This window comes from Rana temporaria, chromosome 12 (assembly GCF_905171775.1).
Source record: "Rana temporaria chromosome 12, aRanTem1.1, whole genome shotgun sequence".
In the NCBI taxonomy this organism is placed as follows: domain Eukaryota; kingdom Metazoa; phylum Chordata; class Amphibia; order Anura; family Ranidae; genus Rana; species Rana temporaria.
This window is the reverse complement of record NC_053500.1, coordinates 138,178,654-138,205,345: the sequence shown is the minus strand read 5'-3', so window position 1 is coordinate 138,205,345 and position 26,692 is coordinate 138,178,654. Positions and strand designations below refer to the sequence as shown.

Below are 26,692 nucleotides of genomic sequence, written 5' to 3'. Positions count from 1 at the left end.
GCTTGTAGCTCATCAATCGGCACCTGGCAACACCTAGTCCCGCCAACTGCATTCTGATTTGACAACCCTCCCACTGTGAGCTGCAGTGTCTGTAAGGGGGGAGCGTTTGAAACACCAATGGGGTTCTGGTTTCAGATTCTCTACGAGTCCCTGAAATTGTCCCCAAGGCACACTGGCTCTGATTTGGCAGCACTTCACAAAACGGGGACCCCCTCAGGAGGAAGGGAAAGGACCTGGAGAATCCACATACATACAATGAGAGCGCCAAACATCCAAGAATCCAACCTCATTTAGTGATGATATTGATTCTTAGAATAGAGAACGCATTTTGGGGGCCAAACCCCAAACTCCCCCCCCCCCCCTTTAGGGCTTAAGAATTCTAGCTGTGCTTAAATGGACTCAGGTGAGCAGATAAACAACTCTACATTGGAATGTCCTGCTAGGAAAGTTTTAGGAAGGACAGTTATGCCAGAGTTAGCGAATGGAGCAAAGAATTGGAGCAATGGAGCAACTTTCCTCTGGGGGTGATAAGCTGTCAAGTACCCCCTATATTTAAGCTCTGTGGGTGATGAGCTGTCAGTGCCCCCTGTACTTACCTCTGTGGGTGATGAGCTGTCAGTGCCCCCTGTACTTACCTCTGTGGGTGATGAGCTGTCAGTGCCCCCTGTACCTACCTCTGTGGGTCATGAGCTGTCAATGCTCCTGTAAATTTCTGTGTGGGTCATGAGCTGTCAGTACCCCATGTACTTACCTGTGTGGGTGATGAGCTGTCAGTACCCCATGTACTTACCTATGTGGGCGATGAGCTGTCAATGCCCCGGTACCTTTCTGTGTGGGCGATGAGCTGTCAGTGCCCCCTGTACTTACCTCTGTGGGTGATGAGCTGTCAGTGCCCCCTGTACCTACCTCTGTGGGTCATGAGCTGTCAGTGCCCCCTGTACCTACCTCTGTGGGTCATGAGCTGTCAGTGCCCCCTGTACCTACCTCTGTGGGTCATGAGCTGTCAGTGCCCCCTGTACCTACCTCTGTGGGTCATGAGCTGTCAGTGCCCCTGTACCTACCTCTGTGGGTCATGAGCTGTCGGTGCCCCTGTACCTGTGTGGGTGATGAGCTGTCAGTACCCCCTGTACTTACCTCTGTGGGTCAAGAGCTGTCAATGCCCCTGTACCTGTGTGGGTAATGAGCTGTCAGTACCCCATGTACTTACCTGTGTGGGTGATGAGCAGTCAGTGCCCCCACAGCCAGTGTAGTGCTTCAGGGATATAAAATCCAGACTCTTCTCTCTCTGCAGCGCATCCAGGATGGATCAGAGTGATTCCGATTGGTCAGTGCCGTCACAGAGCATCTCTCTGATCTGCCCCGGAGGTCCTGCAGAGATGGGAATGAGAAGAGCGGGGATTCTGAATCCTTGGAGCACTACATCGGCTGCAGGGGTGTGCAGTGCTCATCAGGAAATGGGGGGGGGGGGGTGTTCACGTTTTCATTTTTCTGCAACAGTGAACCCTTTATAGTTTTATAGTGTGTTCAGGCACAACCCATTTTCTTACTTTTGAGTGGTGAAGGGAAAGGATAGAACCCCTGCCTGATTTTTCCTCACTTCCTGTCCTGCTGACAACATTTTACCAGAAGTGAGAGGAACTTTCCAACACTGACATTATAACAGCTTTTCTTTAATAGAGAAGGGAAACTCCCCAGATTGTTTATTTCCGTGTCCCTGTTGCAGATTTCCCCTCACTTCCTGTCTGGAAGAACGTTCTCAGCAGAACAGGAAGTCGGGGGAAATCTCTCTAACGGAGCCCAGGACAGCAGACGGGTTCTAAATTTAATCAACTCTTCAGCTAGAGAATGATTTTGTCTGTAACCAGAGTTTTCCTTTAACTAGACCCAAAATGCGCCTCAGCTACGAAATCAATAAAAAGGCGTTGTCCCCCCGCGGTATACCTTCATAACCGGCTGGGCGAAGTACTTGGCGCTCCAGTCACAGAAGCCAGTCTGCAGAGAGCCTGAGATGAAGCCTTTATGAACCATCCCGTCTTCTCCGTCTTCACCTGTCTGCGGGGAGAAAGACATCGGTCAGCCAATCAAATTCCCAAAACACAGAGGAATGGGCGGTAACTGTCCACCGCAACCAATCAGAATCCAGTATAAGTATTTACTGCAATGGGCTGCACAGGATTCAGTGCCGTCACCTTACTGGAGGTTTTCCCTAATCTAGGCAAATGATTGACCATCTCCACTACAGAGAACGCCCAGATCTGGGGATCGTTTTCTTAATTTTGCTGAGTTTAGATTTGAAGTGTGATGTGCGTGGAATTGCGCTGGAATGATTTCTGTGCGTTTCCTCCCAGTGTTCGGATTTCCTGTCACACTCAGGATTCAAAAAGGTAAAAGGTTTATTTCTGAGAGCGCTGCGTCTGGATGATTCTATGAAAACTGTCCTAAGCTTCCTCGCAGCCAGAGGATGACATCAATGCTTGATTCTGTGACAACTGGGCTAAGTTCCCTCAGTGCCAGAGGATGACATCAATGGATGATTCTGTGAAAACTGTCCTAAGCTTCCTCGCAGCCAGAGGATGACATCAATGCTTGATTCTGTGACAACTGGGCTAAGTTCCCTCAGTGCCAGAGGATGACATCAATGGATGATTCTGTGAAAACTGGGCTATGTTGGTTTGGTGCTCCCCCCCCCCCCCCAAATCATTCCCTGGTCCCTCCTGCCTCACCCTGCCCCCCCTCCCATCTCAACCTGGCCCCTCCCCTCCCTACTTTATCCTTGCCCCCCCTTCTGCTTTATCCTTGCCCCCCCCTTCTACTTTATCCTTGCCCCCCCTTCTACTGTATCCTTGCCCCCCCCTTCTACTTTATCCTTGCCCCCCCCCTTCTACTTTATCCTTGCCCCCCCCCCTTCTACTTTATCCTGCCCCCCTCCCTTCTGCCTTATCCTTTCCCATCCTCTCCTGCCTTATCCCTGCGCCCCCCCCCTTCTGCCTTATCCTTGCCCCCCCCCTTCTGCCTTATCCTTGCCCCCCCCCCTTCTGCCTTATCCTTGCCCCCCCCCCCTTCTGCCTTATCCTTGCCCCCCCCCCCCTTCTGCCTTATCCTTGCCCCCCCCCCTTCTGCCTTATCCTTGCTCCCCCCCTTCTGCCTCATCCTTGCTCCCCCCCTTCTGCCTCATCCTGCCCCCCCTCTTGGTCCCTCCTGCCTCATCCTGGCCCCTCCTGCCCCCCTTTCTGGCTCCCTCCAACCCCCCCCCCACTGGCCCTTTTAATAAGCACATGTTGTTCTATGTAAGCTGGGCCAGGAGAAGAACAGTGTGAGCGTTCCGAGCGGCGGATCACCGAGCGAGAGCAGCTGAAACCGGATTAAATATTTATGAGCAGCAGACGGCTTTTAGGAGGCTCAGAGAGAAGAAGAGAAGGTGGTGGAGAGAAGAGAGCGCAGAAAATGTGACATGCACCGGTGTCAGGCCTGCGTGATATATGCAAATATATACCCATTACCGTACAACATACCGGAGGATTCCCATCACAGAGCGGGGTTCAGGATGGGTGCCGTATGTTTCTGCACATGGATGAACTATGAAGAAATATACTGAATAATGAAGATAAAGCCGCAGGTGTCCTTAAAGAGGAACTTCACCCAAAAGGGAGAGCGCCGCTCTTCCTCCACCCCCCCCCTCATATTTGGCACATTTGCGGGGGGGGGGGGGTACCTGGTTTTGACACGACCCGCTCCCACCTCCAATCAGATTGCCCCCCTCCTTCCACTACAGTCTTCTGGGACACATCACAGATCCCAAAAGGCTGAGGAGCGACTCAGATAACGCAGCGCGAGTCACAATTGTGCAGTGGGCAGCTGGCTGTGAATCCGCAACCAGTTGCAGCCAGCTGCCCACAGCTAATGTGCCCAGTGAAGGAACCATCCAGCTGAGGACAGCTCTGGATCCCGGGATGGGTAAGGCCCCGTACACACGGCCGAGGAACTCGACGTGCTTGGCACGTCGAGTTCTGGGATGAAGCCGCCGAGGAGCTCGGCGGGCCGCCTTCTCCCATAGAACAACGAGAAAATAGAGAACATGTTCTCTATTTTCTCGTCGAGCTCCTCGGCGGCTCCATCGAGCCAAAACTGTACAGACGACAGAGTTTCTCGGCAGAATCTGGGTTTTGACCGAGTTTCTCGGTGAATTCTGCCGAGAAACTCTGTCGTGTGTACGGGGCCTAAGAGTCTAATTATTACATGCCAGCAGACAGAGTTTTTGTAGAAAGGTGGCTGAAGAAGAGGACCTTCCAACGATATGCACATATTCAGTTCAGCCTCCACAATAAAGGTTTATATACTAGATTTAAAAAATGTCCAGCCATTTCCCCTGCTGCCATCTTGGATCCAGGACCATCGGGAGACACCTACTCCTTCCTGTCTGTCACAGCCAGACCCCCCCCCCATCACATTTCCCCTGCTGCTATCTTGGATCCGGGACCACCGGGAGCCGCCTACTACTTCCTGACTGTCACAGCCAGACCCTCCCGATGACATTTCACCTGCTGCCATCTTGGATCCAGAACCACTGGGAGCCGCCTACTACTTCCTGACTGTCACAGCCAGACCCTCCCGATGACATTTCACCTGCTGCCATCTTGGATCCAGAACCACTGGGAGCCGCCTACTACTTCCTGACTGTCACAGCCAGACCCCCCCAATGACATTTCACCTGCTGCTATCTTGGATCCAGGACCATCGGGAGCCACCTACTACTTCCCGACTGTCACAGCCAGACCCCCCCCGATGACATTTCACCTGCTGCCATCTTGGATCCAGAACCACTGGGAGCCGCCTACTACTTCCTGACTGTCACAGCCAGACCCTCCCGATGACATTTCACCTGCTGCTATCTTGGATCCAGGACCATCGGGAGCCACCTACTACTTCCTGACTGTCACAGCCAGACCCTCCCGATGACATTTCACCTGCTGCCATCTTGGATCCAGAACCACTGGGAGCCGCCTACTACTTCCTGACTGTCACAGCCAGACCCTCCCGATGACATTTCACCTGCTGCTATCTTGGATCCAGGACCATCGGGAGCCACCTACTACTTCCTGACTGTCACAGCCAGACCCCCCTGATGACATTTCCCCTGCTGCTATCTTGGATCCGGGACCATCGGGAGCCACCTACTACTTCCTGACGGTCGTAGCCAGACCCCCCCGCTGACATTTCCCCTGCTGCCATCTTGGATTCAGAACCATCGGAAGCCACCTACTACTTCCCCTGCTGCCATCTTGGATCCAGAACCACCGGGAGCCACCTACTTCCTGACTGTCACAGCCAGACACCCCCAATGACATTTTCCCTGCTGCCATCTTGGATCCAGAACCTGCCTACTACTTCCTGACGGTCACAGCCAGACCCCCCCCCCCCCCGATGACATTTCCCCTGCTGCCATCTTGGATTCAGAACCATCGGGAGCCGCCTACTACTTCCTGTCACAGCCAGACCCCCCCCCCCCGATGGCTTTTCCCCTGCTGCCATCTTGGATCCAGAACCATCGAGAGCCGCCTACTACTTCCTGACCATCACAGCAACCCCGCCCCCCCCCCCCCCCCCCCACATGACACACACCATACATCTCACACGCAGCTTCTGGTTGACATCAGCGCCGGGTGACACAGACGCTTTGGCAACCAGTAAAAGCCATAGCGCTATGGCACTGGCTGGGGGGGGGGGGGGGGATTTTGTGCTACTTCTTCAATCTCATAAGATTACGGAAGTCCCTGCCCTGTGTGACGAGGATACCCCCCAGGAAGCTGAGGGGAGCCAGAAGATATTCTCACCGAGGCCAGAAAACCAGAAGAAGGAGGGGGTATGCAGTTACAACAGGAACATGAGGAGGGACTAGGTAAGGGGGGGTGGGTAAACTTTAAAAACGAACCCCCCACTGTCAGGGTCTGCAACTTGCCACCCTCACATCTGTTATGACACGTGGCCCCCTGAAGCCCTTGCAGATCAGACTGTTTTATATATAAACGTGTTCTGTGGTCCAGCACTTTAGTCCAAGTGAAAACTGCAAATCCGGACTGAAGGGAAGGGGAAGAAACCGCTAGAACAATGATAGGTTAGTCTTCACAATAGCAGAGCTAAAGCCGTTCATCCTCCTAGGACACTAGCAAAAAACGGAGGCATGATGGGAGTAGGAGGGGAGAAATGCACCAATAAGCTTTGCCACCAATCCTGCTTCATGAAATCTGCTTTTTGTTTTCTTGGTGAATCAATTTGCTCATCACAGGCTAAATATCGATCACTGAATATCCCGCTAAAGGAAGGCTTACCTGGTCAGGGCCTTTGTCGAACATCTTGCGGGTGCGGGGGAACTGGTGGGAATGGGGCGTGTACTGGACCCCCATAGCCGTTCCCACATTGGCTGGCCGGTTGGAAGGAAGCTCCCTGTTGGCAGGAGGTTTTGACATGTCGATGGTAAGGCTGGAGCTGCTGGTACTTGGAGTTGGAGGGGACCCCCTGAAGGAACAGCAAATGTCACTTTATCACTTTTCTCTTTAACAGGCAATGTGTCACAGACAGAAAGTAACAAAAATTATACTTGTAAAAAAAAATATAAAGTATATCCTGTATGTTCTGCACTGATCACTGAAAACGAATAGCAGGTACTTTAAAGAAGCCAAAATACAGGGGCTGTCAATGCAGAGGTTGGTAAAGCAGTTGTAAAGTCACAGCTATCAAAAACTTTTATCCTCTCTGTTTAAGCTCATATTAAGAGCCGGTTCACACAGGGTACGCGACTCAGCCGCCTGACAAGTCGCGGCGGGTTCTGTTCAATGGAACCGTTCTATTAGGAGAAACTCAAGTCGCTTTGACTTGGAAAAAGGTTCTTGTACGACTTTGGGGGCGACTTGCATTGACTTCAATACAGAAGTCATTTTGCAAGTCGCCTAAGTGCAGTATGTGTTTTTAAAAAAAATAATGCTACATTCTTTTTCTGCAGAGCACGGCCTGAGGTGGGGGGGGAGCAGTTCAGAAATGCTCGGAAAGACTCAGTAATACTCAGTTCCAGAGCCTTTCCGTGCGTTTCCGAGGCTCTCCGGCGGCGCCCCCCCGCACCTCTGGCCACATGCGGTATTGCATGCCATTGAAGTCAATGCGGAACAAATTATCTTCATTTCCATTGACTTCAATGGGGAAAGTCGCTTTGATACACAAGTACGTTGGATTACGAGCATTCTCCTGGAACAGATTATGCTCAAAATCGGAGGTTCAACTAAAGATCTAAAGCAGAGAAGTATTTAATAGATTTGACTCTACAACCACTTTACGAAAGAGGAGGGGAGAGGGAGAGAGAGACGGAGAGAGAGAGAGAGAGAGGGAGAGGGAGAGGGAGAGGGAGAGAGAGAGAGAGAGAGAGAGAGAGAGAGAGAGAGAGAGAGAGAGAGAGAGAGAGGGGGAGAGAGAGAGAGAGAGAGAGAGAGAGAGAGAGAAGAGAGAGAAGAGAGAGAGAGAGAGAAGAGAGAAAGAGAGAGAAAGAGAGAGAGAGAGAGAAAGAGAGAAGAGAGAAAGAGAGAGAGGGAAACAGAGAGGGAGGGAGAGAGAGGGAAAGAGAGAGAGGGAAGAGAGAGAGAGACGGAGAGAGATGGAGAGAGAGAGAGAGAGAGAGAGAGAGGGAGGGGAAATGCAGTCATGCTGAAAAGAGAACAGAATGACAGAGGAACGTAATCTGACCACGTATCAGGGATCAGCAGCCATGATTAGCGTGGTCAGATTACATAGAAGAAAACAGGAACAGGCAGGATTAACCAGGTATTGTACATAATGAAAAAAATCTGGTCTTAAAGGCACAGGAGCATTTTTTTATAATTTTTTTCTAGGGTTACAACCACTTTAAAATGCTTCCTATCTGCCCTGGGCTCAGTACTTTATATATCAGAGACTCAAAGTACTGAGGCCAGTAAGAAACTGAAGTGAAAGTCACTATAGGGAGAGCACTCGGCCCCACACTAGAGAATTGTCACTGGCAAGAGGCAGCTTGCCAGATGGGCAAATGGCAGCCATTGAGGTTGTGCGGAGAACTCACTATAGTGACTTGTAACTCATTTCATGCAATCTACATTCGGCTGCGTACAGCCAGATCCCTGGTCTCTTCTCACTTCCTGCAATCTACATTCGGCTGTGTACAGCCAGATCCCTGGTCTCTTCTCACTTCCTGCAATCTACATTCCGCTGTGTGCAGCCAGATCCCTGGTCTCTTCTCACTTCCTGCAATCTACATTCTGCTGTGTACAGCCAGATCCCTGGTCTCTTCTCACTTCCTGCAATCTACATTCCGCTGTGTGCAGCCAGATCCCTGGTCTCTTCTCACTTCCTGCAATCTACATTCTGCTGTGTACAGCCAGATCCCTGGTCTCTTCTCACTTCCTGCAATCTACATTCCGCTGTGTACAGCCAGATCCCTGGTCTCTTCTCACTTCCTGCAATCTACATTCCGCTGTGTACAGCCAGATCCCTGGTCTCTTCTCACTTCCTGCAATCTACATTCCGCTGTGTGCAGCCAGATCCCTGGTCTCTTCTCACTTCCTGCAATCTACATTCTGCTGTGTACAGCCAGATGCCTGGTCTCTTCTCACTTCCTGCAATCTACATTCTGCTGTGTACAGCCAGATCCCTGGTCTCTTCTCACTTCCTGCAATCTACATTCCGCTGTGTACAGCCAGATCCCTGGTCTCTTCTCACTTCCTGCAATCTACATTCCGCTGTGTACAGCCAGATCCCTGGTCTCTTCTCACTTCCTGCAATCTACATTCCGCTGTGTACAGCCAGATCCCTGGTCTCTTCTCACTTCCTGCAATCTACATTCCGCTGTGTACAGCCAGATCCCTGGTCTCTTCTCACTTCCTGCAATCTACATTCGGCTGTGTGCAGCCAGATCCCTGGTCTCTTCTCACTTCCTGCAATCTACATTCCGCTGTGTACAGCCAGATCCCTGGTCTCTTCTCACTTCCTGCAATCTACATTCCGCTGTGTGCAGCCAGATCCCTGGTCTCTTCTCACTTCCTGCAATCTACATTCTGCTGTGTACAGCCAGATGCCTGGTCTCTTCTCACTTCCTGCAATCTACATTCTGCTGTGTACAGCCAGATCCCTGGTCTCTTCTCACTTCCTGCAATCTACATTCCGCTGTGTACAGCCAGATCCCTGGTCTCTTCTCACTTCCTGCAATCTACATTCCGCTGTGTGCAGCCAGATCCCTGGTCTCTTCTCACTTCCTGCAATCTACATTCCGCTGTGTGCAGCCAGATCCCTGGTCTCTTCTCACTTCCTGCAATCTACATTCTGCTGTGTACAGCCAGATGCCTGGTCTCTTCTCACTTCCTGCAATCTACATTCCGCTGTGTACAGCCAGATCCCTGGTCTCTTCTCACTTCCTGCAATCTACATTCCGCTGTGTACAGCCAGATCCCTGGTCTCTTCTCACTTCCTGCAATCTACATTCCGCTGTGTACAGCCAGATCCCTGGTCTCTTCTCACTTCCTGCAATCTACATTCCGCTGTGTACAGCCAGATCCCTGGTCTCTTCTCACTTCCTGCAATCTACATTCCGCTGTGTACAGCCAGATCCCTGGTCTCTTCTCACTTCCTGCAATCTACATTCTGCTGTGTACAGCCAGATCCCTGGTCTCTTCTCACTTCCTGCAATCTACATTCCGCTGTGTACAGCCAGATCCCTGGTCTCTTCTCACTTCCTGCAATCTACATTCCGCTGTGTACAGCCAGATCCCTGGTCTCTTCTCACTTCCTGCAATCTACATTCCGCTGTGTACAGCCAGATCCCTGGTCTCTTCTCACTTCCTGCAATCTACATTCGGCTGTGTGCAGCCAGATCCCTGGTCTCTTCTCACTTCCTGCAATCTACATTCCGCTGTGTGCAGCCAGATCCCTGGTCTCTTCTCACTTCCTGCAATCTACATTCCGCTGTGTACAGCCAGATCCCTGGTCTCTTCTCACTTCCTGCAATCTACATTCCGCTGTGTACAGCCAGATCCCTGGTCTCTTCTCACTTCCTGCAATCTACATTCCGCTGTGTACAGCCAGATCCCTGGTCTCTTCTCACTTCCTGCAATCTACATTCCGCTGTGTACAGCCAGATCCCTGGTCTCTTCTCATTTCCTGCAATCTACATTCCGCTGTGTACAGCCAGATCCCTGGTCTCTTCTCACTTCCTGCAATCTACATTCCGCTGTGTACAGCCAGATCCCTGGTCTCTTCTCACTTCCTGCAATCTACATTCCGCTGTGTACAGCCAGATCCCTGGTCTCTTCTCACTTCCTGCAATCTACATTCCGCTGTGTGCAGCCAGATCCCTGGTCTCTTCTCACTTCCTGCAATCTACATTCCGCTGTGTACAGCCAGATCCCTGGTCTCTTCTCACTTCCTGCAATCTACATTCCGCTGTGTGCAGCCAGATCCCTGGTCTCTTCTCACTTCCTGCAATCTACATTCCGCTGTGTACAGCCAGATCCCTGGTCTCTTCTCACTTCCTGCAATCTACATTCCGCTGTGTGCAGCCAGATCCCTGGTCTCTTCTCACTTCCTGCAATCTACATTCTGCTGTGTACAGCCAGATGCCTGGTCTCTTCTCACTTCCTGCAATCTACATTCTGCTGTGTACAGCCAGATCCCTGGTCTCTTCTCACTTCCTGCAATCTACATTCCGCTGTGTACAGCCAGATCCCTGGTCTCTTCTCACTTCCTGCAATCTACATTCCGCTGTGTGCAGCCAGATCCCTGGTCTCTTCTCACTTCCTGCAATCTACATTCCGCTGTGTGCAGCCAGATCCCTGGTCTCTTCTCACTTCCTGCAATCTACATTCTGCTGTGTACAGCCAGATGCCTGGTCTCTTCTCACTTCCTGCAATCTACATTCCGCTGTGTACAGCCAGATCCCTGGTCTCTTCTCACTTCCTGCAATCTACATTCCGCTGTGTACAGCCAGATCCCTGGTCTCTTCTCACTTCCTGCAATCTACATTCCGCTGTGTACAGCCAGATCCCTGGTCTCTTCTCACTTCCTGCAATCTACATTCCGCTGTGTACAGCCAGATCCCTGGTCTCTTCTCATTTCCTGCAATCTACATTCCGCTGTGTACAGCCAGATCCCTGGTCTCTTCTCACTTCCTGCAATCTACATTCTGCTGTGTACAGCCAGATCCCTGGTCTCTTCTCACTTCCTGCAATCTACATTCCGCTGTGTACAGCCAGATCCCTGGTCTCTTCTCACTTCCTGCAATCTACATTCCGCTGTGTACAGCCAGATCCCTGGTCTCTTCTCACTTCCTGCAATCTACATTCCGCTGTGTACAGCCAGATCCCTGGTCTCTTCTCACTTCCTGCAATCTACATTCGGCTGTGTGCAGCCAGATCCCTGGTCTCTTCTCACTTCCTGCAATCTACATTCCGCTGTGTGCAGCCAGATCCCTGGTCTCTTCTCACTTCCTGCAATCTACATTCCGCTGTGTACAGCCAGATCCCTGGTCTCTTCTCACTTCCTGCAATCTACATTCCGCTGTGTACAGCCAGATCCCTGGTCTCTTCTCACTTCCTGCAATCTACATTCCGCTGTGTACAGCCAGATCCCTGGTCTCTTCTCACTTCCTGCAATCTACATTCCGCTGTGTACAGCCAGATCCCTGGTCTCTTCTCATTTCCTGCAATCTACATTCCGCTGTGTACAGCCAGATCCCTGGTCTCTTCTCACTTCCTGCAATCTACATTCCGCTGTGTACAGCCAGATCCCTGGTCTCTTCTCACTTCCTGCAATCTACATTCCGCTGTGTACAGCCAGATCCCTGGTCTCTTCTCACTTCCTGCAATCTACATTCCGCTGTGTGCAGCCAGATCCCTGGTCTCTTCTCACTTCCTGCAATCTACATTCCGCTGTGTGCAGCCAGATCTCTGGTCTCTTCTCACTTCCTGCAATCTACATTCCGCTGTGTACAGCCAGATCCCTGGTCTCTTCTCACTTCCTGCAATCTACATTCCGCTGTGTACAGCCAGATCCCTGGTCTCTTCTCACTTCCTGCAATCTACATTCCGCTGTGTACAGCCAGATCCCTGGTCTCTTCTCACTTCCTGAAATCTACATTCCGCTGTGTACAGCCAGATCCCTGGTCTCTTCTCACTTCCTGCAATCTACATTCCGCTGTGTACAGCCAGATCCCTGGTCTCTTCTCACTTCCTGCAATCTACATTCCGCTGTGTACAGCCAGATCCCTGGTCTCTTCTCACTTCCTGCAATCTACATTCCGCTGTGTACAGCCAGATCCCTGGTCTCTTCTCACTTCCTGCAATCTACATTCCGCTGTGTACAGCCAGATCCCTGGTCTCTTCTCATTTCCTGCAATCTACATTCTGCTGTGTACAGCCAGATCCCTGGTCTCTTCTCACTTCCTGCAATCTACATTCCGCTGTGTACAGCCAGATCCCTGGTCTCTTCTCACTTCCTGCAATCTACATTCCGCTGTGTGCAGCCAGATCCCTGGTCTCTTCTCACCACTTGGACTTTGTTACCTTTATTTCCATGTCAAAGGCAGCCTACGTCTTTCTCTCACTGCGGATTATTTGTTACCTGAAGTCCTGCCAAGAAATGATCTGCCATTGTGCAATACATCAATAACACATTTCAGGACCTTCTTACCCGACTTGATGGATCAGCATGCCTTTGTTGGTGGGACTGGCCGGGGCAGACTGCGTCAGCGCTGCGGCATCCAGAATGCGCTGTGGCCGGGTGCTCACGGTGGCCTGTGGAAAGATACGAATAAAATCTGAGTCTCCAGGAACAAGCTGCAGCAGGGTAGCGCGCTTCCGACAGCCGCGCAGCGAAATATATGACTGTGGATAACCGGTGTCCCATGAGGGCCATCAAACACCGGACCCTCTCCAAGGATGACGCCGCCGCCATATAAATCATTAAGAATAATAAAAAAGCCAAGTACAGGCTTCTAGCGACATACTCCGAATGTTACTTCTCTCCATGCGACGCTTTATATGATAAACAGCCATTATTTCTATTCGCATTGCCTGTACATAAAACTAGATTGGGATTCAGCTCTTCAAAAGCATAAGTTCACATTTTGGAACATGTTTGGACACTAGCGGCTTATATGAATGAAGCTGACAGCCTGTTGGAGAGAACTCAGAAGTCTCAGCCTGCAAGTCTGTCTGGTGACAGGTTCCCTTTAAAGCACTCTCAGCAGCAGAGGATGAGTGGCAGTGTGTGGGCGGAGGGGGGGAGAGGGAATCCCCCTGGCAGCCGCTGTCACCGAGTCCTAGCAGAATTTTCCGAGCGCATCCCAATGGCGGTCCTCGGGGAGGAGAGCCGCTCTGCTGCATGCAGGACATGGAAATGCTGCGACGAGACGGGAAATCCCGGGAATCGCTTTTCTCCAATTCAGTGTAATTCCCGGGAGCCTCATTATCAAATATCCGTCCTACATGGTGTCATACCTCCCCAACGCAGAAAGATGCAGACTATCCCTCCTCCACTTACACCTCACAACGCTGGATATATTACACCCTCCACCACAGAGCTCATACATTGTATATTACCCCCCCCCCTTCACCACAGAGCTCATACATTGTATACTGCCCCCCCCCCGCACCACAGAGCTCATACATTGTATATTACCCCACCCTCCACCATAGAGCTCATACATTGTATATTACCCCACCCTCCACCATAGAGCTCATACATTGTATACTGCCCCCCTCCCCACCACAGAGGTCAAAAATTGTATATTACCCCCCCCTCCACAGAGCTCTTACATTGTATATGACACACCCCCTGCCCCAATCACAGAGCTCATACATTGTAAATTGTCCCCCCACACAGAGTTCATTCACTGTATATTATCACCCCCCCCCCTCCCCATAGAGCTTATACATTGTATATGACCACCACCGAGCTCATATATTGTATATTTTTATACCCCCCCCCCCCCCCACACAGAGGTCAGACAACCCACCTTATAGGCAATACTGTTGAGGACTTTCATAGCGAGGTCGGAAGCTTCTGGGTAGGGATCTGCAGCCAGGTGAAGGAGCACCCGCCATATCTGGGTGTACACGCTGTTGAAGGACACGCCTACAGGAGAAAAAGGTTCACGTGTCAGTCACTGGCTAGAACCCTCCGGCCATAATATACTCATTAAAGGCCCACCCCAGGGGGGTAAGTATTGTATGTAATGGCAAATTAATTTATAGGTCTGTCAGGTTTGTATTGTGGTCTGTGACCCCCATAGTGGAAATGTATCCTCATTTCCTGTCCCTGTGGTTCCCTCTCATTAGGACAGGAATTAGGATAAAACTCCACAATGATGACACGGGCAGCAAAAAAAAAAAAAAAAAAAATGATTTAACACCCCCTCCCAAGGCCTATGTGGAGTTGGTCTGTAATAAAGAAAAAAGTAGACATCTTCCATCCCACTGAACCAGCAACTCAGATCTCTCACTATGACATCACAGACTGGCTTTTTCCATACCTGCAGGACAGAGACCAGGATGTGAGGGGAGATCCCTATAAAGGACCACTAGAGGGCGATACAGGGACAAGATTCTCATTCTGAGTCATTGTGTTTCTATGAGATCGCTTCATATGTGTAGAGTGTGTGTGTGTGTGTGTGTGTGTGTGTGTGTGTGTGTGTGTGTGTGTGTGTGTGTGTGTATATATATATATATATATATATAAATAAATAAATAAATAAAGGAACAAAGAAGCTCCTGGGATATTGATCTGGTCAGTTTGATATCAGAGGGGGTTGTTAATTAGTTTCAGCTGCTTTGGTGTTGAATTAAAGACAGACGCACTAGATGGGCAACAATGAGACGACCTCCAAAACAGGAATGGTTTTACAGGTGGAGGCCACTGACATTTTTTCGCCTACAAATCTGTTTTTCACTAGTTTTTGTATTTGGCTAGGGTCAGTGTCACTACTGGTAGCATGAGGAGATACCTGGACCCAATAGAGATTGCACAGGAGCTACAACTCCTCCCAGGTTGGCACATCAATACGTGTCATTGCCAGAAGGTTTGCCGTGTCTCCCAGCACAGTCTCAAGAGCATGGAGGAGATTCCAGGAGACAGGCAGGTACTCTAGGAGAGCTGAACAGGGCCGCTGAAGGTTCTTAACCCATCAGTAGGACCGATATCTACTTCTTTGTGTGAGGAGGAACAGGATGAGCACTGCCAGAGCCCTACAAAATGACCTCCAGCAGGCCACTGGTGTGAGAGTGATCCTAGGGCCCGACGTCCTCTAGTGGGCCCTGTGCTCACTGCCTGGCACTGTGGCGCTTGATTGGCATTTGCCATTAAACACCAAAATTGGCAGGTCTGCCACTGGCGTCCTGCGCTTTTCACGGATTAGAGCAGGATCACCCAGAGCACATGTGACATGAAAGTGTCTAGAGAAATCGTGGAGAACGTTATGCTGGCTGTAACATCGTTCAGCATGACCGGTATGGTGGTGGGTCAGTGATAGTCCAGGGAGGCATATCCATGGAGGGACATAGACACACTCCTAAACCTTGTGCCTGACCTTACAAATGCTCTTCTGGAAGAATGGTCAAACATTCCCATAGACACTCCTAAACCTTGTGGACGGCCTTCCCAGAAGAGTTAAAGCTGTTATAGCTGCAAAGGGCGGGGCCAACTCAATATTGAACCCTACGGACTAAGAATGGGATGCCATTAAAGTTCATGTGTGTGACAAGGCAGGTGTCCCAATACTTTTGGTAATGTAATATATATTCGGAAAGCAGAGACCCTGTAGAATAGAATGGTGGCTGTTGAAATGTTTTATGTCAAACTGTCCTGGAAGGACCGGTAATGGCGGCGGCCATCCTGGAAGGACCGGTAATGGCGGCGGCCCTCCTGGAAGGACCGGTAATGGCGGCGGCCCTCCTGGAAGGACCGGAAATGGCGGCGGCCCTCCTGGAAGGACCGGAAATGGCGGCGGCTCTCCCGGAAGGACCGGTAATGGCGGCGGCCCTCCTGAAATGACCGGTAAAGTTCATGTGTGTGACAAGGCAGGTGTCCCAATACTTTTGGTAATGTAATATATATTCGGAAAGCAGAGACCCTGTAGAATAAAATGGTGGCTGTTGAAATGTTTTATGTCAAACTGTCCTGGAAGGACCGGTAATGGCGGCGTCTGGCCTGGAAGGACCGGTAATGGCGGCGTCTGGCCTGGAAGGACCGGTAATGGCGGCGTCTGGCCTGGAAGGACCGGTAATGGCGGCGTCTGGCCTGGAAGGACCGGTAATGGCGGCGTCCGGCCTGGAAGGACCGGTAATGGCGGCGTCCGGCCTGGAAGGACCGGTAATGGCGGCGGCCCTCCTGGAAGGACCGGTAATGGCGGCGGCCCTCCTGGAAGGACCAGTAATGGCGGCGTCCCTCCTGGAAGGACCAGTAATGGCGGTGTCTGTCCTTACACACTCTCCTGCCAGACCTCTAATTTACACGGCTTTGCTCTACCGCTCCCACAATGAAGCAGTTTCTCCCTCAATCTGTACAATTTGTAAAGGAGGCAGCTGCTAATGATCACCAGGAACCCCAGAGGACTCTGAGACCGACGCCAGCAAACCAAGATCAAAAGAGGCAGCAGGGGGAGGAAGATGACAGAGAGTAACAGGGGGGGGGGGGGGTAATGGCGGGGAGCCCAGAGTGAGGAAACATCACAATGAAGAGGTGGGATAAAAGAAGCGGAGGGAAGAGAAGATGAAAAGATGAAGATGACAAGCAGAGAAAGATGGAGGCGCAGGGGAGCGATGTGAGCATGATCATCCTCACATTTCACTGGAGGGGAGGGGGGGCGGCGGGTGAGAGGAGGCAGGAGGGAATCCCAAGATGGGGGGATCCCAGTTGGTGTGATTTTGCTATGTAAAGGCGTAGGAGTGCGGCGTTATATTCCAACCTTGGCCTGACACAATTCACAGGAAAGCCGCGAAGAAATATCTGGACAGAAACTTGTTTAGAATAATTTGCACGTCGCTCGATCTGAATTAATTATCAGGAAGACAAACAGAGCCAAGAGAACAATCCACACCTGAAGACTCATCCCGACTTCACCCACATAATCAACCCGCTAGCGGCCAGCGCAACCCAACCCCCCGCCATGTGCAGGGCCGTCTTAATAGCATCATGGGCCCCTGGGCAAAGTAATGCTCTGGGGCCCCTACAATGATGACAGTGCAGGAAAACAGACATTAAGTAGGTAGGCGGCAGACTGCCACTTCCCTTTGCATCCATCACTCTCTGCTATCATGGGCTCAAGGACCAGCTGCTTTGGGGAAAGTGCAGGGGCCCCCTATGCAGCTGGGGCCCCTGGGCAGTGCCCAGGTGTGCCCTCTCATTAAGACAGCCCTGGCCATGTGTCTTCATCACAAAACCCCAATGATGTAAAAATACTAGAGACTGACCATCAGAGACTGCTACCACATCACAGGGGACCATCAGAGACTGCTACCACATCACAGGGGACCATCAGAGACTGCTACCACATCACAGGGGACCATCAGAGACTGCTACCACATCACAGGGGACCATCAGAGACTGCTACCACATCACAGGGGACCATCAGAGACTGCAACCACATCACAGGGCACCATCAGAGACTGCTACCACATCACTGACCATCAGAGACTGCTACCACATCACAGGGGACCATCAGAGACTGCTACCACATCACAGGGGACCATCAGAGACTGCTACCACATCACAGGGGACCATCAGAGACTGCTACCACATCACTGACCATCAGAGACTGCTACCACATCACTGACCATCAGAGACTGCTACCACATCACAGGGGACCATCAGAGACTGCTACCACATCACAGGGGACCATCAGAGACTGCTACCACATCACAGGGGGCCATCAGAGACTGCTACCACATCACAGGGGACCATCAGAGACTGCTACCACATCACAGGGGACCATCAGAGACTGCTACCACATCACAGGGGACCATCAGAGACTGCTACCACATCACAGGGGGCCATCAGAGACTGCTACCACATCACAGGGGACCATCAGAGACTGCTACCACATCACAGGGGACCATCAGAGACTGCTACCACATCACTGACCATCAGAGACTGCTACCACATCACAGGGGACCATCAGAGACTGCTACCACATCACAGGGGACCATCAGAGACTGCTACCACATCACTGACCATCAGAGACTGCTACCACATCACAGGGGACCATCAGAGACTGCTACCACATCACTGACCATCAGAGACTGCTACCACATCACTGACCATCAGAGACTGCTACCACATCACAGGGGACCATCAGAGACTGCTACCACATCACAGGAGACCACCAGAGACTGCTACCACATCACAGGGGACCATCAGATACTGCTACCACATCACAGGGGACCGCCAGATACTGCTACCACATCACAGGGGACCGCCAGAGACTGCTACCACATCACAGGAGACCACCAGAGACTGCTAACACATCACATGAGACCACCAGAGACTCCTACCAAATCAAAGGGGACCATCAGAGACTGCTACCACATCACAGGGGACCGCCAGAGACTGCTACCACGTTACAGGAGACCACCAAAAACTGCTACCACGTTACAGGAGACCAACAAAAACTGCTACCATGTTACAGGAGACGGCCACCACATTACAGGAGACCACCAGAGACTGCTACCACGTTACAGGAGTTTTCTGTCATGTACAGACATACAAATCTTTTGGCAGGTAAAACGGCGCCAAGAAATGTACTTTGTATGTGTTTAACAGTTTGCCAGGAGTTCAGCTTTAGGCCCCTTTCACACTGATGTGGTTTTGGGTTTGCTGCACTTTCTCATAGAGTTCTATTATGTCCCGTGGTTTTAGTGCGGCTCCTGAAAGCACACCAAAAGACCCGTATGCAGGCAAACATAATAGAACTCAATGGGAAGGTGCAGCAAACCTGCGGATACACTACACCTGCAGTGCAGTCACACCACACCAATGTGAAAGTGGTCTTGTGACAGACCCAACCAGGACAGGGGCTTTTGAAGGGGACTGCAGGGAGGCCTCTTGAATACTGACTATGGACCCTGGCTCTTAAGGGAACACTACTCTTTGGGAGGTGGGTGCCTGGAAGACCCTTAGAGTGGTCTTGCTTTGGATTCAAGTCCATGTCTCCTCAAAACACACAAACTCTGGGAAATGGAGGACCCAGATACATATTTGGGGTCTTCTATGCCCAAACCAGCAATGACTGCTTTAGATTGTGATACTCAGATTAGTTGTTAATATGATCGGCTCAACCCAACCTGATTCTGGGGTCTCCTGATATCTGTTGAAGGTGTTATATGTTAATTGTCCCATTATATGACTCCTATGGGTTCATTCCCATTGTTAATTGAGTCACCTATTGTTTCTGTCTGATCATCTCTTGGAGATGGGAATATTGTGTCCACGTTACCTTGTCATCGAACCATTGTGGGATGTTTATGATGATGTGTAATGTACTTTGTATTCAGGGTTGTAGCCTTGGTGCTGAAAAGTCTGGATGGGCTTAGAGTCACCTAGGGGGCTAGTCACCTAGCTTAATGTTTATGTTGGTTGTTCCATAGCCATGTTAAATATATTCCTGTATACAGTTTCCTTAGCATACGATAATGTGATCAGGTTCACCTGATCTGGTGTGCTATATATTCTGTGCGACTTTACAATAAAGTTAGTTCCAGTTTGCATCTAAGCTAGTGTTGTATAGTCTTGGATGCTCAGCTACAATACCCGGTTCCTGGGTCCAGACTGGAGGAAGCTAAATCTTGACGGAAGCAGCCAAGCTGGGTGCTGGACAGTTCTGTTACAGGCCCTAACGCTAATGTTTTGGGGCCCCCCCCCCCTCCCTTTTCCCCAGGGCCCTATAAACACACATATGAGGGTTTCTCACCTATCAGAGAGTTGAGTGAGGAGTAGGAGCTGACCCGTCTCATCTTGTCGATGGTCTCGAAGGACAGAATGTATTCCTCATTGTCTGGGCTGCCCAGGGTGCTGCTGGCACTGCTGCTGGTGCTGAGGTTCCCCGGGGAGAAAGCTACACCAACCACACCTGGATGAAAAAAAAATAAAAAAAAGAAAAAAACACAAAATATCACAATCTATAAAAAAATTCAATAAATGATTTTTTAACAAGAGATCGTGGATGCTGAGGTGTCCTGGGGAAAATTAGTTACTCTTAACGAATTACCCACTTCAGCCCGATTGAGTTCATTTACATGCAAAAGACCCCTCCAGGCTTCATGCGGTCCCTAAGCCCCGGCTGGTACGGTAATCACATGACCGGTGACAACTCTGATTGGATCTTTTTATGAGAAATTATTTCACGTCAATAGACACGAATGCCTTTAATGAAAGGCTTGTTACGGATTCTGGTGAGTCGGCTTTCCCTTCTGGCCATATCGGATTTGGCACAGACTGAGGGATTTTATATCCACCCCCAAAGCGCTGGTCACACTTTTCCCATCACCCCCAGACTGATATAAAGAGCGCCACCTACCCATCACCCCCAGACTGATATAAAGAGCGCCACCTACCCATCACCCCCAGACTGATATAAAGAGCGCCACCTACCCATCACCCCCAGACTGATATAAAGAGCGCCACCTACCCATCACCCCCAGACTGATATAAAGAGCGCCAACCCACACAACATAACATCTTATCGTGTCACATTAAAATCAGAATTGTGTCTACAATGAGTCACACGATGCCCACACCATGGTGATGTCACAGAAAAGGCGTCCGAAAATAAAAGGCAGTGCCAACCTACCTGCCAGCTCCTCACTAATCATCTACATAAATATTATCCATGTAATAAATATTCAACCTGTCAGAATGGGGCCTAAAGAGAACACAGTCCCTCTGTCTGGTTGCACTATATAGCAAATTGTTTGTTTATTCGAAGAAAAAAAAAAAACCCTGCCATCACACAATTGTTGTCGGAAATTCTGATTGTGTGAACGAGGCTTTAGTGTCAATCATAGGTGTGCGCGGCCTATTGCATTAGGGTGTGCTCCCCAAAGCTCAAACACATACTGTACTACCGATCACTTACGATGAAATGGAAGGGGCTGGTAAGTTACATATTTACCGACCCCTTCCCTTACTCATCCTAAAACATCCCCGCAGCAACAGCGGAAGGGAGAGGAGAGCAGGGAAGCCGTGAGCACTGCGAGGGGAAAGGAGGGGGGGGGGGGGGGGGAATCTATGCTGCACAGTGTGATTAGGGTGTGCCTGGGCACAACTGGCACACGCCTATGGTGTCAATCCACCATCTAAAGCAGATCACACTCATAACAATCTCTGTACAATGCCCATTAGATCTACAGAACCCAAGAACCACATGGGACTCCCTTAATGTTTCTTTCACTTTGCCTCCAATCAGGCATTTATCGGAATAGTTGTTGGTGGGTGCAGCGGGGGTTGTAGACACACATAGGTAGATTCAGAAAGAGTTAGGCCGGCTTAAATACAGATAAGCCGACCTAACTCTGAATCTGCACCGACCTATGTTTAAGTGTATTCTCAAACAGAGATACACTTAAACATACCTAAGATACGACGGCTTGCGCCGTCCTATCTTAGATTGCAATGTTTCTGATGGCCGCTAGATGGCGCTTCCATTGCGGCCGGCGTAGATTATGTAAATGAGGGTATACGCCGATTCACGAACGTACGCAGTACTTTTACGCCGTTTACGTAAGAGATAGGCCGCGTAAAGTTAGTGCTAGGCTCTAGTGGAATAGTAATGTTACGTATGGCCGCCGCAAAATTCAAAATTTTTACGTCGTTTGCGTAAGTCGTCCGCGAATCGGGATTTATGTAGTTTACGTCCATGTCGAAATCAATAGGCCCGTACGGCGTACTTAGCCGCAATGCACACTGGGAAATGTAGTCGCCTGGCGCATGGGCAGTGACAAAAAACGTCAAAAACGTGAGGTCAAGCCTCATTACCATGAAATACGCCCCCCCCAACCCATTTGAATCAGGCGCCCTTACGCCCGCTCGTTTTAGGCTACGTCGCCGTAAATTAGCAGGTAAGTATATTGAGAATCATTACTAGCCTAGCTAATTTACGGCGGTGTAGCTTAAACAGGCTAGGCTACGCCGCCCTAACTTTATACCAGTGTACCTGTATCTACCTAACACTTTGAATGTTTAGGGTTCTCTTATATGGGGAAAGGTCATGGGTTTTCCTTTCGGAAACTCTTCTTACCCTCTTCGGACAGGCTGAGGTTCTGCAGAGACTTGTTTAGGTTTCGCGGTGTGGTGACGGCTCGGATATTGCCGTAGGAACTGACAGATCTCAGGCGAGGGGTGCTGGGAGATTCCCGCACTGGCGTCAGGCTGCCGGCCTCTAGAAATGTTAGAAGCGTGTTAGGATCACGCTACAATGGAGGTCATACAGGATCTGGTAGAATAGATCACCAAGCAGCCAGACTACCTACCTGTAGAGGCCGGAGACGGCAGATGATAGTTCTTCTCCTCCTCCATAAACTGCAGAGCCACCGTACAAAAATTACTCTCATATTGGACCACAAAATGACTGAGCGCCACCACCAGCTCCTGAGGGGACAAAATACATGGATAACAATGTCTGAAATAAGAGCTGTCTGTGATGCCCCCACATCAACCAGTCTTATAACACCAGCTCCAACCTTCCAATGCAAAGTCTGAATGTAAACATCATTACAATAAGGCAAAAACAACCCATTCTCATGGGCTCATCCAATACCATTCAGGTAACAGGTTAGTAATGGCTGCAAAGATCTGGAATGCAGGATCAGCACCGGGTCCACATGTGCAGAGCTGACTGGTGTTTACTCAATGGCTTGGAAAGTGGAGAGTGCTTTTCCAATAGATCGATTCACTAGCCCAGAGAGGGATCAAAGTATTAAAATCCCAACTCTTCACTGCAATACGGTACTTGCCGTCCCCTGCAGTACCTCTTCCTCTCCACAAGATGTCCTCAGTCTTCTGGACCGCACCACTAAACCCAAAAAAACAAGGTAGGGGTTTTTGCCCTAGGACAAGGGGTGGGCAGGAGGGAGAAGCTGTAGTATTATGTGAGGTTTGGGGCACCACAAGGAGATGGGGGGGGGGGGGGGGGGGTTTATGTTGGGAGGGGGGAAGAGGATGTAGCAGGGAGGAAGAGGATGTAGGGGGGGGGGGTGTAGGATGTAGCAGGGGGGAAGAGGATGTAGGGGGGATGTGGGGGGGGAGAGGAGGATGTAGTAGAGGGGGAGAGAGGAGGATGTAGGGGGGGAGGATGTGGGGGGGGAGAGAGGAGGATGTAGGGGGGGGAGAGAGGAGGATGTAGGGGGGAGAGAGGAGGATGTAGGGGGGGGGAGAGAGGAGGATGTAGGGGGGGGGGGGAGAGGAGGATGTATGGGGGGGGGGGGATTTGTGCCAGGATGGGGGACTGAGGGAGGATAATGTGTGCTGGGAGGGGGGATTTGGAGTGGGGGGGGGGAGAGACTTGTTCCCGGAGGGGAAATTTGAGGGGTAGAGGATTTGTGTTAGGAAGGGGGAATTGTGCTGGGATCATATCGGATTAGGGGGGGAGGGAGTTGTTGCTGACACACATAATGCTCATACATCTTGGGGGGTTGACATGTTCGCCCTGCGCTCTAGATGACATTGTCCCGACACTGCCTGGGTGTCATGGCCCCTCCCCTTACATGGTGCCTGTACTCAATGTATTGATGCCATTACATCAGCACTGCTCTCTGCATCATCCAGGACCACCTACTGCCACGCGAGGAGGAAGAAAGCCCAGCATCTCACATGACTGACCAAAAAAACAAAAACTACACTACTATATTACCTGTTTTTTAAATATATATTTAATTTATATGAAATATGTAGAGTACAAGCAGGAGGCACTTACCTTGCGCACCATCGCGCTGCCATCGTTGATGAGCTGAGCCAGCATCATAGCCACGTTGTGGTCGATTGTAGTGGAATGATCTGTCCTCTCCCCTGAGTTCCCCACAAATGTCCCGAGGGCAAACACAGCCGATGTTCGGACCTGGATGATAGGAGGAGGGTTTAGTATTTTGTGTACTGGATCACGCATTGACTTCTCCTTTAAGGCTACATTCACATGGCAGCACAGGGGCAGCCGCCACTGAGAATCAGTAAATTCTAAAAACTCTGCCTGAGCCAAATGTGTGTGGAAAGCAGCCGCTGTCCCAACCGTCTTCTCTACAAATCCATGGCTGGGCGTCGCCAATCTTCACCTGCGCAATACATGCGGATAGAGCCAATGACTGACCCTGGAGACAGACGCTGTGCGCCCGGGGGGCGAGTGTTTCTGCAGAGCTCTGATCACACACACTATTCACCGCTGTACACCTGTGTGAATGTAGCCTAAGAGGACCTGTCAGGATGCAGACATGGAGCGGCCTCCATTGTAAAGCGGACTGTGAAGGGTTCCTCTCACCTCTGGAATGGAGTCTGCCAGGAGGCTGTAGAGCTTCTCATGGGCACTGTCCCGAACACCACACCAGCGAGCGGAATCGAAGTTCTGCCAGATTCGGCCCAGGCAGATGGCCACCCATTGGCGGAGCAGGGGATGCGGATCATTCAGCTGCTCCAGGCAGATTGCAATCAGGTTTCCTTGTAGACAGGCTTCCTGGAAGGGGGAGGGGAGAGAAATATGATGATTAGCAGTCAGTCTGTGTAAAGGCGCCCTTCCATCCAAAGGACATATCTCAGTTATAGAGCGATTCCCCCCATAGGGGATCTCTGCTGCACATACTTCCCTGGAAGTTGCAGAGTCTCTCAAGAACAAAGACATTTCGTTTTTTTAAGAATTGTAAAGGTTTGCCAGTACCGAGGCCTGTACCCGAGCCGGGGGCAGGAGGCCGCAGACACCCGAGCCGGGGGCAGGAGGCCGCAGACACCCGAGCCGGGGGCCGCAGACACCCGAGCCGGGGGCAGGAGGCCGCAGACACCCGAGCCGGGGGCAGGAGGCCGCAGACACCCGAGCCGGGGGCAGGAGGCCGCAGACACCCGAGCCGGGGGCAGGAGGCCGCAGACACCCGAGCCGGGGGCAGGAGGCCGCAGACACCCGAGCCGGGGGCAGGAGGCCGCAGACACCCGAGCCAGGGGCAGGAGGCCGCAGACACCCGAGCCAGGAGGCCGCAGACACCCGAGCCGGGGGCAGGAGGCCGCAGACACTTTAGCTCACCTGTCCTGTGGTGTAGTTATTCACAATTACTCCCAGAATGAAGGCCGTCATTGTGCGGTGCTCAGCCTGGAAGACACAGAAGGATCAGAGGATAAATAAACGGTAATAAAAGGATACAATAAACTAATAAAGGAACAAAACTATCATTTATAATAAACCTGTACTCTAGGGTAGGGTAACTTGGCAAACACACCTGGATGGAGGGAAACCACGCCTCCTGACCTTTGAGATATGTTAGGAGGAGGATGACAAACTTACCGGCATGTACGGATCTGCCAGAACAGACAGGAAATATTTGTGCCCGTTGTCTTTAACCAAGTCTGCTTGGCATGACTGCAGAGGAGGAAAGAGAAGAGAATTGGTCATTGTAAGGGTATGATTGCAGTGAAGGGTTCTAGTAATCCTCCATCATACAAAGACATTGGAGAAAATTGTACTCTTCCATCCTTGTGGTAACAGTTTGCTAAAGACCCTTTTCTGTCCCACCATGTAACACCCCATGTAAAAAGCCAGCTCCATAGAGACATTACTGTGCCCCCCTGTGTACAAAGCCAACTCCATAAGAACATGACTGTGCCCCTCACCCCCGTGTACAAAGCCAACTCCATAAAGACATGACTGTCCACCCCGTGTACAAATCCAACTTCATAAAGACATGGGTGACCAGTTTTTGGTGCCCAAAGGCAGTACCTGAACTCACAAATGGGCACAAAATCAAACAGACACCCTCCAAAATTATGTGGGAAAGTCCTCTCAGAAGAGTAGAGGAACGTTATAACCACAAAGGAGCAACTCCATATTAATGACCATGGGGAGAGGGAAGGCATTTCTACAAAAGACATGGTGTGACAAGTTAGGTGTGGAGGAACTCCAGTGACCTATACAGATTCTTGACCTCAACCCTACTGGCCACCTAACCGCAACCCTACTGGCCACCTAACCGCAACCCTACTGGCCACCTAACCTAAAAACCCTACTGGCCACCTAACCTCAAACCCTACTGGCCACCTAACCTCAAACCCTACTGGCCACCTAACCTCAAACCCTACTGGCCACCTAACCGCAACCCTACTGGCCACCTAACCGCAACCCTACTGGCCACCTAACCGCAACCCTACTGGCCACCTAACCTCAAGCCTACTGGTCACCTAACCTCAAGCCTACTGGCCACCTAACCTCAACCCTACTGGCCACCTAACCGCAACCCTACTGGTCACCTAACCGCAACCCTACTGGTCACCTTTGGGATGGATTGGATGGGAAGACCTGGCTCACAATTGGTGTTCCAAGTTCAGTACCTGACCTCACAAATGGGAACAAATCCCCACAGACACCCTCTAAAATCTTGTGGAAATCCTACCCAGAAGAGTGGAGGATGGTATAGCTGCAGGAGAGGGGCCACTCCATATTACTGCCCAT

The 26,692-nt window shown here is 50.9% G+C and overlaps 1 protein-coding gene across 1 annotated transcript in view; it reads right to left on the bottom strand.

Moving 5' to 3' along the window:
* RPTOR (regulatory associated protein of MTOR complex 1) overlaps nucleotides 1–26,692 on the bottom strand; it is a gene marked incomplete at its 3' end in the record, with an annotated part of 186,144 nt that overhangs the window by 4,626 nt on the left and 154,826 nt on the right. Inside the window, 11 exon segments of the mRNA XM_040330942.1 lie at nucleotides 1,942–2,052; nucleotides 6,327–6,513; nucleotides 12,697–12,800; nucleotides 14,024–14,142; nucleotides 19,970–20,128; nucleotides 22,295–22,435; nucleotides 22,527–22,644; nucleotides 23,969–24,109; nucleotides 24,524–24,715; nucleotides 25,274–25,339; nucleotides 25,532–25,606. Of these exon segments, the coding sequence (XP_040186876.1) occupies nucleotides 1,942–2,052; nucleotides 6,327–6,513; nucleotides 12,697–12,800; nucleotides 14,024–14,142; nucleotides 19,970–20,128; nucleotides 22,295–22,435; nucleotides 22,527–22,644; nucleotides 23,969–24,109; nucleotides 24,524–24,715; nucleotides 25,274–25,339; nucleotides 25,532–25,606 (1,413 nt within the window).